Genomic DNA, 18,696 nt, shown 5'->3' with positions numbered 1-18,696 from the left:
TGACGAGGGATTCGTATCTTGTCATTAAAAACAGTTTTTCCACTGGCATTTCATTTTCATGTACACATCATAGTGTACTCAAAGCAGAATTTGCAAAGAAGCACGGCAAAGGAAGGATTACTATACATAGTTATTTTTCTCTACATATGTTGTAATAGAGGAAGAAGAAATACAATTCAAGAGCCAAGATGGTAATATAACACATGTATTTTCTCCTTGAGATTGTTCTTACATTATATATCACATCTAACGAACCAAGAGAGGAAACATAAAGGTAACAACTCATCGAAAGAGTGTTTATAATGCCACAAATATACATTGTGGTAAATCACTAAATTATACAATAAAATCCATCTAGATCTGAATAGAGTATGAAGCTATACACTCAATATGACATCCTAGGCTAACAACCTTAGCATAAGCTTGCCACTGTTAGTTCTCAACCAAGATAACTGCAAGCACTCTCTGCACATATTATAATGGATACAAATTACTAATAGACTAGATCTGCTATATTTATTGCACAAGTAAAGTTGCTAACAATCTTCAATTCCTTCACTATTCCAAATTCTATATTGACTTGCTTTACATGCCAACAAATGTAGAATTAAAATGCTTGAGAGTGTTGAGAATTGTTGTGCCACAGGAAGTAGGATTTATACTTGGAGTCACGAGAGGCGGTATGCCGTGCACGGCCATGGATAAATCTAATCAGGCTTGTTAAATAGGAAAGTAGGTTTCTCCTGGTCCAATGTTAGCTGGATGCTTTGCCAGCTGGGATATGAAATACAAACCCAGTTTGGACTCTCAGGACAGAGGAATTGGTTTTGGACTCATGACAATGAGCACTTCCCAAATGTGAGCTTATTGTTTTGACAAGGGAGAGAAGACAACATCCAGATGTTAAATGTGAAAATGCATCAAATTTAGAAAGGGACTTTTGAGGGCTACATGTACGAAGGAACCATCCAGCTGGGGTTTTTGTATGACAATGTAAATAATTACAAAATTCATGAGATACAGAAAGGTTAGTAGGGCCTTGCAACATTGAAAGAGTGAGCAGGGTTTGCAGTTGCTACAATAGGTGGAAAATTGACAGACTACAAGGATAACATGGTTATGTTTAGCTCTCACATTTGTTTTGTGCCAACCAAATTAGTCCCACAAATATAATTAAACATATAGTTTATATCAGAGATTTAAATATGGTTATTTTATAGAACAAAACATGTCACCTCTTATCCACTTTAAATAATTTTCTTATGCAAAGCTTGAAACTTGGATTCATAATTGATGGCTAGCAAAAAATAAAAGGACTTAGGGGGGGTCATTTGGAACTGGGTAGTCAAATTCCACCGTTCTCATTCTCCTTGTTGTTTAGAGGACGCAAATAGCATCAGATGGTACATACTTTTTTAGGGCGGGCTGTCCGACACAATGTTCAAAGTGTTTGTCTCACTTATACATCATGCTCCACTGATTACAACTAGGCTCTCACATCTGCACTGCTAAGTTGAATTTAGGTGCACAAGTGCCTCTGAGAAATGGAACCAACCATCACACTAAACATTAAGTGGAATTTTCAGTCAAATCTTAGTCCAAGCAACAAAGCATGATTTAGAATATCAAACATAGTATGCTTGTAAATGATATGATAGAGAAAGATATTTATTTCACATTTTTACATCACACCTCTTATACTCACAAATGTCCTCTCTAGACTTGAGCCATACATGATGTGATAGACAAAGTCTTTTGAAATGAACATTAATGTCTACCAAAGTGCAGGCAGGGTAAGCACAAAGGTTTTAACAAATGAGTCATGGGACAAAGCTATTTAAAATGTTAGCAGGGATTTAAGACCATTTTATACAAAACAATATGAATAGGCATGAGAATAAAATTGTGAGAACAGTCTTCCAGCCCATGCACTGCAGACAATTCACCACAACAAATAAAATTTGACAAGTGTGACAACCAAAATTAGGCATCTGATTGCACATTCTGAAGTATGAACAAATCACCTTCTTCATCTATCCACAAGTACTCATGGAAAAGAAAGAAATTGGTCATAAAAAAGAATATAAATGAGGAATATGTTTTCATTCCACTCACTATTGCTTAAGAATGTTCATATATTTTGAGTAATGAGGAATGTTTACAAGTAAATTAAACTACTTCATCATTAGTCAAGAAATAAATAGTGCAGCAGATTAATTTTGAATATTATAATCCACCCATCCTCTTTTAAAATCAGGTAAAGTTCTACTTGCACCATAAAATGGATCAATATTTGTAAATATTTACTCCATTCTCAGACTTTTCCATGGGGGAAAGGTAAGATGTTCTACAACAAAATCAGGCTTGATAATATTTCCTCATGCAATACCTGTTGAAGATGAGACTGCGATTGAGAATGTCCTGTAGTAGGACTCTGACAGTTGAAGAGAAAATACCAGCTAAGTGTGCACTCAAAGTAATCCAGTAAACAAATTAAACCGCTTGTATCGCTGTGTTTACTTGCTTGGTGTGCAATGCCTGGGGTGGTTCTACCCTGCCACCAGTTCTGTAACAGAAATGCAAACTAGAGCTAAATGTTCTAGTGAGGCTATGCACGACCTATGACACTCAATAATGAGTGTGTGTTATCAATTTATCAAATTTTATAATTGAGTAATAAGAAAGAACAAAACAATAATTATACATGAGCATCACATGCTTAATCTGAGTCATGTATTCAAAACATGATCCTGTGAACAAATCAGGAGTCCTTGTTGAAGATATGCTTCTCTTTTTTATTATCTCTTCTGGTGTAGATCCAATTAAAGATAAGGTTCATACAGTCCAACTGGTAAATCAAAGCCAATAAAGATGCAATTCATAGCTGATCCCAATACATTTCGGGTGATATTGGCACCCTTCTTCAGGGGATACTATAAATGAAATTTACAAATATTCATTTATCACAATATGAAATAAACTGAAAAATATTACGTTGTGTTGTTCAAAAGGAAGTAAAAAAGGACCTTCGTACTCCAGGAGGATGAAAAGTTGCGACGTGAGTGAATTAGAGTGCGATGTGAGTCATTATTGTTGCTATGTCAGATGACAGGATAGTGGTGGAGCCCGCAAGAGACCGAGAGAAGTATCAATGCACCCAGTGAGTAACCCGTGTGCAGTCTATGAACTATAGCGTGTGGTGATCTAAATGTACCTGTTGGCTTTCCTGATAATGATCCAAACATGTGTCCTGGACTTGACTCAAAATACGTTGCTGGTAAACTATAAAACCAAAGCTAATGTTAGCTACTTACATCGAAGTGGCGAGAAATTTACTACTGACAGTAAAATTAATGAGACTCACCAAGCGTGAGCGAAGTCGGGATTATGCAGCTTGTGGTACTTTAGCGGGTCGAAAATAAACTTCCAGATGTCAGGTTCCCGAAAGACGAGTAGGGGCTCAACTTGATATGTGTGAAGGCACCCTTGGTATATATGCAAAATATCTGCAAAATATTGCGTGGTCGGTAAGGAGTGATAAAGCATTCCAAACGACTAAACTGAAAAGAGTTCGCTACATATGCAGTGTCTTAAAATTACTTACATTATCGGTCTCCGACAAAACGTCATGTGTCCTGAAACACCAAAGTCAAACCGTCCAAACAATCGTGTGGGTTGGACCATCTATTATGTCGCGTCTTGCGTCATTGTAGTGGAAATAGAAAGCGGACTGTAAATCTCAGGTCTTACTGAAAAGATGTCGGCCATTTTGTAGCTAGTAAATCTGTAACTAGCTGTGAGTCGTGAAAATTGGTGAACCAGATTGTGAAACAATTATAAGGAAGTAATGGGAGAATTCCATTCACCAAAGCAAGAAAAAAAGGAAACGAATAAATAAAAGAATAAAAAGTGAAAAAAATAATACTGATAGAAATTGTAAACCTCATGAGTGTGAGTTCTGAGCTGAAATGCTGAAAAAGTGACTCTTTCGCTCCATAACAGGACCCCTTAATATCCTGGTTAATAGTGCACAGTGTTAATGAAAAAGGATCTGTACAGCTTCTATGAGAATAAATCAAGCCAGTCATTAAGATATTCATCATTTCCACAGAGTGTACTGCCTTAGTGAATTACAATATAGCAGCATTAAATATCCTCAGCAGTACTGCGCAACGAGATTGTACGTGAACCAATCATGAGTGTAAGACAAAGTGACACACATTGTAAACATGCAAAACAATTGTAGATGAATGGCTTTTTAAAATAAATGATCTCTTTCTGCTGGTCTGCTAGACCATACAACTTGAACAAACAATATAATAATCGTAAATGGTCATTTAAAACATATTGCTGACAAACACATGCTTTTCTTGTAAATCCGTGGGAAATGTAATCTTTCATGCAAATTGCATTATCTGAATTCCATCTAAGCTACCCATTGTCACCAATGCAAGCTATGCAACAAATAATAACTGTTGTCATATACTCAATGATGAAAACAGAAAAATATACAGCATAACCGTGTCTTTAGTTGCGCATTAACATAGAATATGAGCTAAAAAAATCGACATACTTGTGGTCCCTAGATCAGAAAAATGATGTTGTGAGGTCTAATGTGGACCAGAGCGAAGCGTCAAATCCTTGACCAACTAATACTAACACACTATTAAAAATGCTGGTCTTAAATATGTGTGTAATGATGTTGTTAAATGGGTGAGACACGGGTTATTCACTGGGTGCATTGATACTTCTCTCAGTCTCTTGCGGGCTCCAACCCTATCCTGTCATCTGAAATAGCAACAATAATGACTCACATCTCACTCTAATTCACTCACGTCGCAACTTTTCATCCTCCTGGAGTACGAAGGTCCTTGTTTACTTCCTTTTGAACAACACAACTTAATATTGTTCAGTTTATTTCATATTGTAATAAAAGAATATTTGTAAATTTCATTTATAGAATCCCCTGAAGAAGGGTGCCAATATCACCCGAAATGCAATGGGATCAGCTATGAATTGCATATTTATTGGCTTTGATTTACCAGTTGGACTGTATGAACCTTATCTTTAATTGGATCTACACTAGAAGAGATAATACAAAAGAGAAGCATATCTTCAACAAGGACTCCAGATTTGTTCACAGGATCATGTTTTGAATACATGACTCAGATTAGGCATGTGATGCTCATGTATAATTATTGTTTTGTTCTTTCTTGTTACTCAATTATAACATTTTGATAAATTGATAACACACACTCATTATTGAGTGTCATAGGTCGTGCATAGCATCACTAGAACATTTAGCTCTAGTTTGCATTTCTGTAGTAGGACTCAGCCCAGGTAAAACCATCCATTGTATTGTGGTGGCTCCACAAAAGTGGGGCATGAAATAGAGTCCCCAAAAGGGATAGAATAATTGGCCAAGATGAGAATTGTAATGGTCACATATTTCAAACGTAGATGCTTTTCAAATCTTTGTACATCCCGAAAAATATAATTTCCAAATGAATGGTAGCCTTTTGTGTAGTCATGGCTGAAAATTATCACATTGGATTGAGGGAACATGAGGAAAAGGAAAACATTGCTGAGTTGTGGAACCTTTCCCACCTCTAACACATAATGTACTTTGGCCAAGTGTGACACATTTCTGGAAGTTAGTTGTACGAAAGCCTCATGAACAACAACATTACTTTAAGTTATACACAACATGTCCGTATGTCGAAGCTAGACAGATATTTGTTAGCACATTCACAAGCATCTGTTGTTTACACCTGCAGGTTTCCACCTACAGCTGGAGTAGTTGAACATATTTTAGGCAATTCTCGAAAATTCCAAAAGTACTCCTACAAGGTTGCAACAATCCTAGCTTTTCAAGAATGTTAACAAGCTTAAGCAGTCACACTTGAGTAATTGTTCATGGTTTATATTTATCCATGTGTAAACTCATACCAAATGTGCAAGTTGTTTCCCCATTTTTCTGTGTAAGTAAATTCCCTGTGAAGAAAAACCCTTCTCCTTCACCTTCAAACAATTTGGGAAATTTCCTTGCAATTGTTCACCTTTATTGGGGGTTTACTCATGACCTTGACAGGATTAAATCTCCAACCATATCTGTGGTGGGAAGGGGTGGTGAAAAGTTTGCAAATACCAACAAACTAATATTTGTTTGGAGTTTTCTCACATTGAAACACCCTCTTTCTGCTGCTGAGATAAGACTAATTCTCTCGTAAAAATGGACCCTACTTTTGTGATATCACATGTGAATAAAACAATTTACAGGTGTAAATTTAAGGTTCTTAAAAACATATAACTTGAATTTGCATTCCTAACTCAAGCCATTTGTGCACCTTAGTTAAACATAGGTGCTCACATGACTATGTGAACCAACACCAAAATATTTACCCATCAATGTCTTATTCTCTGAATTTTTGGATGTCTGATTGCTGGTTTATGACGTGGGCTTGTTTTCTGGTTTATTATCTTTGTTCTTCCTCTTTTGGCTTAGTTGTGCATCCTGACTCAGCAATTTGAACTGGTGCCTCCCAGAGGTTAATTTGTAAAAGAATGAGAGCCAGTGCCCAAAGCTAGTGGCCTGTACAATTAAACGATGGTGCACCAAATACCAAGACTGCGTATTCATCAATCCCGTCATAGCTATTGAATCCATGACCAGACACTCCTTGCCCCTTAACTCGGTCTTGCAGGTTCCTGCTTTCTCCCTTTATGATGGCTTTTCCATCTTTTTTTGGCTCATTCCATTTTGTGTGTTTTACTCTCTCTTGCTATCTGTAAATCTCTGATGTGTTAAAATAAGGGAGTGCTGGTGCCCCCTGCCAACCACTAGCTCCAATTAAGCACTGATGCCACCTCTCCTTTGTCCTGATACCACAGCCTCTGTAACCTACATTCCGGTCCATGATTTCCTATGAATACCACTACTTTGCTACACTGTCTCTGTGAGGAACGGAGAAGTGTGTTTTGTACAACCCGGCAAGAGAAGTTCAAACATCATGTGATCTCACCTGATGTGTTTTTTCTTCGAGTGTACATCAAGGGTTCTAGATAAAAACATTTGCATTACTTCAGATTTCTTGTGTGTACACACAAAGTAACACAAGGCTCATGATAGCTAACAGACCTGATCATCGAAGCGGTATGTAAGGAACTGCTCTCCTGTTGTGTCTTCCAGGAAACTTCCTTGAGGGGAGAGTGCAAACTCCGGAAGGAAATATGCGCCCTGGGTCTGCTCTGCTGCATCCTGCAAAAGAATACATATTTTGAAATGTTATTTTTCACTAGCATAAGTCTCAATTTAAACCTAATACTATTATCCACAGCTTATTGATGAAAAGCTTATACGGCAATACTTTGCTGCTGTGTAATTTCATAACTCTTAATCAAATAAAATCAAGCTACGACACAATGCAGTCACACCACAATTTTGGCTAATAATGTAATTGTTTGTTCTTTAAAAATCACTCTCTTGTTCATATAAGTCCTTTCCAGAGAAAATATGTCCCACCTAGTTTCAGATAGAACTTAGCAAATGCTACACATTTAAGGGCCTGCTAATGTATCGCCCTGCTTTTTAGATGGCTTTATCGAGGTTAGTATTGATTCGCCAGAATTCACCATTTTAGGAGATTTAAATGTCTATCTAGAAGAATCGGATGACTGTGACACTGCTTCTTTAATTGACACAATGGGCAATTTTGAGTTAAAGCAGATGGTCAGACATCTCACTCATGCATTTTTACTAATAACTCCCTACTGAAAGTTATGGCGCCCTTACTGGTACTGTGGTCAGACCACAGAGTGGTTATGTTTAAGGTCAACACCCCTTGCCCACAACATAGACATAAAAAGATTTCCTCAGCTACAAATAGTCACACCTGAAATGAAATGGATCTTCTAGAATTTCAAAAATCTCTCTCCAACACTAAGCTGCCTATCAACTCAGATGTTAATCAAGCAGTGCATGATTATTCCTCCTCTATTAGTGCAGCGGTAGAATTATCAGCAGCATTAACATCTTATTCTAGTTGGCATAAAACCCAGTCAGTACCAAGGTTCAAGGTCCACTGAAAAACTGAAACAACAAAAGCAGCTTTGTCGCAAGAATGAACAGCAATGGATGTCTAATTATGATCCTATAGACAAAAAAAAGAAATATGCTTAATCTATATCTGACTACAAAAACTAATTATGGAAGAAAATAGCTAATACTTCTCTAAAATCACACAGTCCAAAAACTCATGTAAAGAACTCTTTTGCACAGTAAAAAGTCTAGCGAAGTTACCAGAGCCTAATAATAATCACTGTAGTCAGGGCCTTCGCAACTCTCTTGCCAAATTCTTTCAGGGCACAGTTGAAGACATTTCTGACACCTTTACAATTAACAATTCGCACTGCAGACCAGATGACACAGGTAATATTACCTCACCTTCATCAAAAATACTGGAATTGTTCTCCCCGCTGGATACAGAACAAGTTATAAAATGAACCAAGTCTGGCTCACCATCTAACCCTGTCCTCCACAGATAATCCATTTAGTTTTGGAAATTATAAGTGATCAACTCACCAATATTCTTAATGGAATTATACAGACAGGACTAGTCCCAGCTGACTGGAAAATGGTTTCCATTTTCCCTTTTAAAATAAAATCTACCCTGAATCCAGCAGAACCAAACAGCTGCAGACCCAGGGCCCTATTCACAGAACTAACTTATCCTAAACTTACTACCATTTTGGTATTCACAGAAGGCACTTACTCATTTTGGTATTCACAGAAGTTAGGAGTCCTAACTTTAGGACTCCTAAATGCCTTCTGTGAATACCTAAAGTCTTAAAATTAGGATTTTTCTCAGTTTAGTAGTAGTATAGTTTAGTAGTAGTATAGTTAAGACTCCTAACTTTAGAACTCCTAAATGCCTTCTGTGAATACCGAAAGTCTTAAAATTAGGATTTTTCTCAATTTAGTAGTCCTAAATTTAGACTTAGGACTACTAAATTGAGAAAAATCCTAATTTTAAGACTTTCGGTATTCACAGAAGGCATTTAGGAGTCCTAAAGTTAGGAGTCCTAACTATACTACTACTAAACTGAGAAAAATCCTAATTTTAAGACTTTAGGTATTCACAGAAGGCATTTAGGAGTCCTAAAGTTAGGACTCCTAACTTCTGTGAATACCGAAATGAGTAAGTGCCTTCTGTGAATACCAAAATGAGTAAGTGCCTTCTGTGAATACCAAAATGGTAGTAAGTTTAGGATTTTGTCTTAAGTTAGTTCTGTGAATCGGGCCCCCATTGTCAGGTTGCCATTTCCTTCATAAATACTAGAAAGGGCACTGGACACAGAATTAAGATCTTTTATAAATAACAACAACCTTTTAGATCCAAATCAGTTTGGATTCCGAGCTGTACATTGCAGGGAGACTGCTTTGGTTGCCGCCTCTGAAGAACTACAACCGATACTGGATGAAGGAGGGAAGGCTACCCTGATTGGATCTGTCGGCAGCCTTCAATATGGTCAGTCATGACATTTTAATCGATTGACTGTTTAAGCTTGGAATAAAAGGTATTGCTCTTAAACCTCTTAAATCCTTCTTGTCAGATAGAGTACAACACATAAGAATGGGATCTTTCTCTTCTGACAAATTGAGGTTGCCATGTGGGGTACTGCAGGGCTCGTCCTTGATCCCTACCCTTTTCAATCTATATTTTACTCCGATGGCAAAACTGCCTAAATCTTGTGGTTTTTTAGTCGTATCACATACTGATGACACTCAGTTAATTGTCTTGATATCCACTAACCCAGGCAAAACAGCGGAGCGCTTCAACAGATGTTTGGTTGACGACCCACTGTTTGAGTCTTAATTCCGGGAAGACTGAGGTTTGTTCTCCTGGGAAATAACACCTTGTTCTTGTCACCTAACTGATGTCCAAATGATATGGGCACTCATACCCTCCCTGTGAAAAAGGTGAAAACTTAGGGGTCAACTTCGATGACAGACAGGCCTTCAAAGATCAGATTAACACCTTGATATCTTCAGTATTCTTCATCCTAAAAATGATTAGGAAGATTTGACCTTTCATTCCTCCAGACATTTAGAAGACAATGGTCACTGTGTTAGCCCTGTTCAAACTGGATTATTTATATATACATTTTTATATAGCGCAAACATGACCCGTGAGGGTATCAGAGCGCTTTACAGATGATCGGAAGGAAGAACCAGAAAAGCAAACAACAACATAATCAAGAGAGGTACAGACTGTGTAAACTCACAAATTGAGAAGAGTTACCTCCATAGGACCAAGCCAACATGACAACAGACATAATCCAACATTCGAATAATACTCATGGGTGTAGATACTGAGTAAAATTGTGAGACCTAGAGCAGAAATGTGTTCATAAGTAATATTTTACCCTCTTTTTTGAATGATACACTATAGGGGATCAGTCTGATTTCAAGTGGATTATGGGAATGCTTTATTCCTTAACATCTAAAAAAGACTCTTACAGAAATTACAGACTGTGACACAACTGCTTCTGGGTGTCCCTAAGTATCAATAGGTTAAATTGCATTGGCTGCCAACTTGCAAAAGGATCAAGTTCAAACACTTATGTATAGCCTTTAAAGATTTACCTCCATTTACCTCCACTGGCTCACAGCACAATTGCATTCAGGTCACCATCAGACTATGAGATAAAGAAGTGCAAAGAATCGAAAAACACTCCAACAGACCTTTGCCATTTATGTACCCAGGATCTGAAACAACATTCCAGCATCCAAAAGGATTGTATCAACATTAGGAAAGAGATGAAAAATCTCTAAAGAACCCTACATCATGACGAAGTAACAGTCCATCCTTATTCTCTGAGCCAGCTTCCCCTCTAGTCACATTTTAATTGTATCCTTGCCCTTGACCCTGTACAGCACACTGCTGCCTTTTAGTTAGGTTCATAATATGCATATATTGCATACATACATGCATAAATAATTGCAAGCATGCTGTTAGAAATGGGGTCTCAAGTTGCCAGAGGTATGCACCCTGTCCAAATAGGGACCCACAATCCTAGTTAGGATAAGTGTAGTATACACTAAGTTTAGCGCTGATCACCCTCTGGTAGCTTGGCTCAGAGCAGTCAGTCTAAAATAAAGAGGCAATGTGTAAAACATTTGTGCACACACAGTAACACAGTGAAAACACCACAAACGTATTCAACACCAGTTTCGAAAAATAGGCAATATTTATCTATGTAAAACAAGACCAAATCGACAAAAATTAAACATACAGATATCTAAAATATGAATTCTTCAGGATCAAATGCAGTTCTAGCACTAATTAACACAATAGCTCTGGCTGGGGCTATAACAACGGGCTTGACGAAGTTGAATCTCAAAGTTCGGGGCTGACCGCAATGGAGTGCGGGCCGGCTAGGGAGTTGTACAGACCCCGGTTACAGAATCTGGAAAACAATGACAAAACAAAGTCACTGCGAGGTCGGGGGGGGGAGGTGTCACTGAGACTGGTGCAGCATCGGTTCTTTACTGTTGGTGCAGGTTGTTGACACGCCGGTGCTCGGGACGGTGCATTGCACAACAGAGGTGAGGCATCAGTTCCTAGAGGTAGTGCAGAATCGTTGAACCGGTGACGCCCGGGACATTGCAAGGCACAGGGGAGGTGAGGCAGCATTGGTGGCACGGCCTTGGTTCCACTTGTGGTGCGGGGTCGATGAACTATTGAGAACATAGCCACAAGGCGTCAACTTTGCAGTGTCAATGCAAACCATAGGGCCACTGGGGCTGCGGCGGAGTCAGAGTCATGCTTCACGGACTACGATCATGTGGTGCTCAAGACTCACACTGTGGCGGACCTTCAGAGGCACTGCGTGGCGTTGGGTCCTGCGATGCAAGCGGCAGTCATTTCGTTGAGCAGGGACCACGGCTCCAGGACAGGCAACAGCGCAGTGTCAAACAGCGGCTCCAGCTCTGAAGTCACAATCAAGGTCGAGGTAATGGTGTCTTCTTCTTTAGCACAGTAAACTCACTCCCCAGGGCCCAGGAACTAGATTTGGCACCACTTGGCAGAGTAGGGCTCTAAGCAGAAAAGCCTAGGCACTGCAGGCGAAGTCTTGGATGTCCCAGAGACTTCCAAAAGAAGTAAAGCTCAACTCAAGCCCTTGGAGAACCTTAGAAAGCAGGATGCAAAGAGCAAAGTCCAGTCCTCTCACTCCCAAGATGGAAGCAGCAGGCCAACAAGCAAAACAAGCAGTAAAGTGGCAGTCGCTCCTGGCAGAACAGCAGCTCTTCTTCTTGGCAGTCCTCAGTCCAGAAGTGTTCCGAGTATATGGTGTCAGAGGTCCAGTACTTGTATCCATTTCATCTTTGAAGTCGGGAGACTTCAAAGAAATGTTTTTGTAATGCACAAGACCCTGCCCTTCCTGGCCTGGCTCCAGACACACTACAGGGCGGTAGACAGCTCTTGGTGAGGGCACAGGCACAGCCCTATTCAGATGCAAGTGTCTGTTCCTTCCACCATTCTAGCTCAGGAAGACCTATCGACCTGGTGATGGACCATTAGGATATGCAGGGCACATCTCTGCTCCCTTTGTGTGGGGCTGTGTAAAGTGAATTAAAAAAGCCCAACTGTCATCCAACCCAGACATGTATTCTAGGGACAGGCAGAGACACAAAATTGTTCACTAAGAAAATGCCAACTTTCTAAAAGTGCCTTTTTCAGACCTTCAATTTGAAAATCAACTTCACTAAATGATGTTTCAGTTCAAAACAAAGTTTATTTGGACTAGATTGTCCTTAGACATTTAAAATCTCCATAAATACAACTTCTAAAATCACATTTCTAGAATAAAATTTAACATACAATTCATACATTTAAAATTCATTGATCCTTCCATCATTCCGTGTAACGTTCTATATGTCATATGATATTTTTAAAACAAGAATTTCAGTTCTAGTCACTTTTAAGGGTTTCTTGAACTTTTTGGATGAACTTCCTCATAGCGCAAGCTATATCTAAATTATTCATTTCAGTTAGAAAATCTACTGCTTGTACCCTATTATTAATACCATACTTTTTAAAAATTGGGCATAAAACTCTTTCCGTATATCCAAAACCTTCTGACAATCCAATTAAATATGTAAAATATCACACGTTGTTCCCAAAATACAAACACATTTTCCCTTGTTATCAATCCTTGCTCTTTTTACCCTGTTGATAGCATAGCAAGGGTTAACACCAATTCTTAGCCTTAATAATTATCTTCTCATCCGACAACAGGGTAATCTATCCTTATAAGGGAAATGTTGTTCATTTTGAAACGAGTTAGCCATAAAACGTACAGATTTCTTTCCCAAGAGATAATCTTGGTCGTGGGCTCGAGAAATATCTCTCCCCAGGGCCTTATGTTCCCTCTTATCAACCTCAATTTGGAAAGTCAGGGAGCACAGCTTGATCCTCATAATTCTACAAGCTTTAGTATTAATTTCTCACATCCCTTTTGCCCACGTTAGCTCGCTCTTCAGTATCTCGTTTCTACACTACTGCAAGATTTTATGTTCTTCTCCCCCGCCCTAGCGCTACCAGAATCTTAATAACGCCATGCATGTCGTTGTACCCCATGATGTCATTCCTGTTTCTAATCTCACTGCCTGGACCATTAAGGACTTGGGCAATGATAGTACGTTTTTCAAACATTTTACCTCTTCGGCATCCCATCCATTTTTACCACTCAGATATAGCAATTCGGCTCCGTATAGGAATTGTGGTGGTACCATGGCTGTATAAGCTTTTAAAACCGGTCTCTCCGACTTTTCACCATAGACTCCATAAAATTCTTTTAGACCACTAACCGAAGCTGATGCCCTCAGTTTTAATGCATCTAGATGGGTGTGCCAATTCAGATTTTTCTCATACCACATCCACAGGTACCTATATTAGTCTACCTTTTCCAACTTCGTGGAGCCCAAAAACAGTTAAACCTTATTTTTCTTCTTTCAAAGCTTAGTACCTTTGTCTTCTCCATATTTGCTACAAGTTTTTTAAAACTGCAGTATTCGTTAAACATATTCATCTTTCTTTGCAGGCCGATCTCTGTTTGATCTATTATTACGAGGTCATCTGCATATACGAGACATGAAATATGCTTTAAGTTTAATTTTGGGCTGGCCTTGATTATGTGTTTTTAAATTGTGAGTTCAGCGATACCAGACTCCAATTTGCCATCTGTTCCCGATTGGACGATACACTTGTAAAGTGTTACAAGGCAGTTCCAATGTTAACCTATGGGAGAGATAGGCCTTGATGTAGTGAAAAACGAGTTTAGCAGTTTTTCACTACCATGACATGAACACCTTAAAACTACATGTTCCGCCTTTAAATATAATGCACAGGCCCGCTAGTAGAATTTGTTTTACAGGCCCTGGGCACACAAACACACAGTCAAATATGCCAATCATGGAAAAATCAAATGCCATTACATTTTAGACACAGAGCATTCACTTTAGCACTGGTCAGCAGTGGTAAAGTGCCCAGAGTCCTAACACCAGCAAAAACAAAGCTCAGCACACAATCAACAACAGGAGGCCGAAAGCAAAAAGACAGGGGACACCACAGCAAAAGATGCCAGGTCTAACACATACATACATATATTGTACTCCTCCAATAAATACAGCATCATCATTTAATACCATGTGCCATGTTCATGTCTTAGATTTGGCAATTTACAACCACACAAAAGAAGTACAGTTACAGATTAAACATTAATGTACAACAAAAAAACATTGTATTAGACCTGGCTTGTCCAGCGGGGTTTTCCCTAGACTTTTAGCTTTTTGGCCTCCTATTTGGACCCTGTTTTGGTTGGTTTTATGACTCTGGGCACTATACCAGTGCTGATCAGTGCTAAAGTGCATATGCTCTCCCTGTAAATTGTGTGTATGGATTGGTGATTCCATGATTTGCATATATGATTTGCATATTTGATTTACTGGTAAGTCCCTAGTACAGTGCACTGTGTTTGCCCAGGGCCTGTAAATCAAATGCTGCTAGTGGGCCTGCAGCACTGATTGTGCCATCCATATAAGCAGCCTGTAAATTTAACTCAGACCTGCCACTCCAGTGTCTGTACGCAGTTTGGTACTGCCATGTCGACCTGACAAGTGCACCCACTTGCCAGGCCCTAACCTTCCCTTTTCTTACATGTAAGACACCACTAAGGTTGGTCCAAGGTAGCCTCCTGGGCAGGGTGCAGTGTATGTGGGCAGGGTGCAGAGTATGTGAAAGATACGACATGTCCTGTAAGTGAAATACAGTGTATTTCGTTTTTCGCACTTAAAGGCTATCTGCCCCATAAGAAGAATGGGAGTTTATTTATAACATCTTATAAATATAACTTTGCGCTGGTACAAGATAGAAAGAGGAAGTTTAGTATGGAGTTTAGTATGCCTGAACTCAGAATATAAAAATGCACCTTTTAGTAAAGATGATTTTTATATTGTCTGTTTGAAAATGCAACTTTTAGAAAGTGGGTATTTTCTTGCTCTGGTTATGTGACGTTACAACCCCTTTTTGTCACACACAAGAAGGGGGGAGAGGCACAAAACAACCACTAATCCAGCCTCCCCAGATACAACTGTAAACACACCAAGGGGAGTAGTGTGTGTGGATGTCTAAATTAGAGGTGGCACTTGCTCAGTGGAAAAATATTGCCCTCACTCACAAAATTGTGACATGCTTCATCATCGGGCTTGCTTCAGGACACCCCTGTGCAGAACAACACCTGAGGTGGAGCAAAAGGGAGGGGAAGGCAATACAAACACATATAAATAATAATATACGTAATGGATCCTGGGATCACCGAAAGAAAAAGTGCAGTAAGAGTTGAACCTAGTTCAGTGGTATCTATAGCAAATAATTGTATTCCTATATCCACCGACTAGAATTAAAAACGTAAAGGATCGCAGATTTAGGGGCCCAATTAGTAACTCACTCCAAAAATTCGAGTTTCCAAATTAGCCATGCTTAAACTGGTGAGTTAGAGGTGGAGTCCCGCTGTAGTCACACTTACTCCAAGGGTGTTGCTCCGCCTAGACCTCTCGTCTCCGGCACGCACTACGCGTTCCTAAATCTGCGAACAATTGGTTCCGGAGACCCAAGACAGTGGGTCTTGAAGGGATTCTAATTTCTGGGATCTGAAAGGTCCTGATGAAGGCTCTGATGACCTGAAAATTGTAGGCAATAAAAAGCAGCTGAAACATGTCGAAAACCTGGCAGTAAGGAGGAGTGTAGGAACTCCTTATACTTTCCTGTCACCATCATCTTTTACGTTTTTAATCCTAGTATCTAGGAATAAAATTATTTGCTATAGATACCACTGAACTAGTTTTAACTCTCACTGCACTTTTTCTTTCGGTGATCCCAGGATCCATTACGTATATGTGTTTGTATTGTCTTCCCATCCCTTTTGCTCCACTTCGGGCGTTGGTCTGCACAGGGGTGTACTGAAGCAAGCCCGATGATGAAGCATGTCACAATTTTGTGAGTGAGGGCAGTATTTCACACACTACTCCCCTTGGTGTGTTAACGTTACAACGCATGCCATTACCCCGCATGCCGTTGCAACGCCAAACTTTACCCCGACTTGCTGTCGGGGGAGTGCTGGAAGTTGGAATAGATTAATTTTCTATTCCAACTCCAGTGTGTGCAACAGTATGGAAGGTGTTGGAGTTAAATCCAACACTTTCTTCCCACTGCTACACACTTTTTTCGTTGCAACAGCATGCGGGGTAAATGCATGCGTTGTAACGGTTGCGGTGTAAAGGCTGTTTCCCACATCCTGTGTGCCTCTGCCAGTTTGTGTATTGACTGTCTGGCTTTGGAGTGACAGGGGCTGGGGATGTGGATTCTCTCAGAGAGCCACCAGGGGCCGGGGGTTAATGTGTGTCCTGTATTTCCTGAATGAGTCAGGGTTGGGCTGAATAGACCTGGGCTGCATTCAGAGTAGGGGGAGAACTTCTCACTAGCACCTGAATAGGCATGGTCTGCAATTAGAGTGGTGAGAGGAGATTTCCCCTGCACCTGAATTGGCCCTGTCTGTCTTATACAATGCTGTCTCCACCTCCTGCCAGGGAGCTGCACCAGAGAGGAAGAACTGTTTTTTGCTGTGCAAAGAGCTTCTCTGCCACCAGACAGCAAAGTCTATTGTGCTATAAAAAGTGGGGTCCGACCCCTGAACTTTAGATTACTGCTGAACTAAGGACACTGCCAGGAAGAAGAAGCGGAAAAGCTGGAGGAGGAGTACTGTACCTGTGCTGTGTGCTGTTGGGGTTGGTCTGCAGTGGTTGCTTTTGTCTTGGGCAGGCAAAGGACTGGACTGTACTTTCATCATCCTGCTGCTATAGTTTTTTCCAAGGCCTTGAAGTAGAGCTTGCCTCCAGTTGGAAGTCTGAGGGAAAGAAAAGACTTCATAGATCACTTATGGACTTAAAGAGGAACCTCCGCCAAGGAGAAGAGCTGGAAGAAACTGGAGGAGGAGTTCTGCCCCTTTGCTGTGCACTGTCAGGGGTTGGCCTGCAGTAGCTGTTTCTGTCAACTGTGTGTGTATCCTGCTTGAGAAAGTATCTCCAAGGGTGTGGAAGTGGAGCTTGCCCCCTGTTCAGGAGGTCTCAGGAACAGCACAGACCTCACCATCTTTCTGGGAACCATCTTTGGAACCGCTGGTTTCAGCTGCAGCAGAAGGAAGGAGCCACCGACTCTGTTACTGAGTCCGTCGCTGGGTTGTGTGTCGTGAAGGAACCGCAGAAGACCCCGCTACGCTACGCTTCGCACCGCATTCTTGGTCTCACCAACGCTGTCTGAACGATCATCACCGAGCCGTTGCTTGCACTGTCTCTTGTGGGCACCGCACTCCGCACCACCTCACCTCATCTTGCCTGGACGTCACTGACCCCATTGCTGCATGACCTACACATCAACCAGCTCCATTGCCTGCACTGCAACCAGCCAGCACCGCCTCACACTGCACCGTAAGCCTTGGGCTCACCCACGCCGTCCGGATGATCATCACCGAGCTGCTACCTGCACTGCATCATGAGGGCACCGCACCCTGCACCGCTTTCATTTCTTTGCAACGCAACAGCAAAGGTTGCCCTCGACCGACTCGCACCAACGTGTCGGCCCCAATGAGAAAGGTACTGCTCACGAGTCTGTCAACACTTTAGCTGGCCCGTACCGACGTGGTTGGCTGGAACTGTTAGACTTTCTCGTTCCATCGTTGCAGCCCCAGACGGAGTTACAGACTCAAAGAACTGTGTTTTTCAGCTATTTCTGCAATTTAAGGTAATTTTGCAAAGTAACTATTTTTACAGTATTGTATGTTGGATTTTTGTCGTGTTTGGTCTTGTTGGTTTAGCTCAAGTTTTGCTTATTTTTCTAAACTGGTGTGGTGTCCATTTGTAGTGTTTTCACTGTGTTACTCGTTCATCCAGTCGGAGATAGCTAACATGCCTGATGGAAACGCTTTTGTGTTTCTATCAGGTCCTTGCCAAGTGTAATTATCAGCTGGGTGTCATCTCCATATGACAATAGATGAAAGCCAAAAAGCTCTGCTATCCCAACCAGAGGAGCCATGTGGATATTAAATAAAGTGGGCTCAGGCATGAGCCCTGCGGAACAC

General features: G+C 40.5%; 1 protein-coding gene across 2 annotated transcripts in view; it reads right to left on the bottom strand.

The window, feature by feature from the left end:
* Positions 1-18,696, bottom strand: part of ADAMTSL3 (ADAMTS like 3) — a 2,432,792-nt gene that overhangs the window by 1,814,300 nt on the left and 599,796 nt on the right. For both annotated transcript variants that reach the window (XM_085644288.1, XM_085644289.1), the window contains exon 3: positions 7,139-7,258. In XM_085644288.1, the coding sequence (XP_085500414.1) occupies positions 7,139-7,258 (120 nt within the window). The remainder of the gene's footprint in view (positions 1-7,138; positions 7,259-18,696) is intronic.

Source organism: Triturus cristatus, chromosome 3_1 (genome assembly GCF_964204655.1).
Source record: "Triturus cristatus chromosome 3_1, aTriCri1.1, whole genome shotgun sequence".
NCBI classification, from domain to species: Eukaryota; Metazoa; Chordata; class Amphibia; order Caudata; family Salamandridae; genus Triturus; species Triturus cristatus.
The sequence above is the reverse complement of the archived record's forward strand: the minus strand, read 5'-3'. Positions and strand labels throughout refer to the sequence as shown.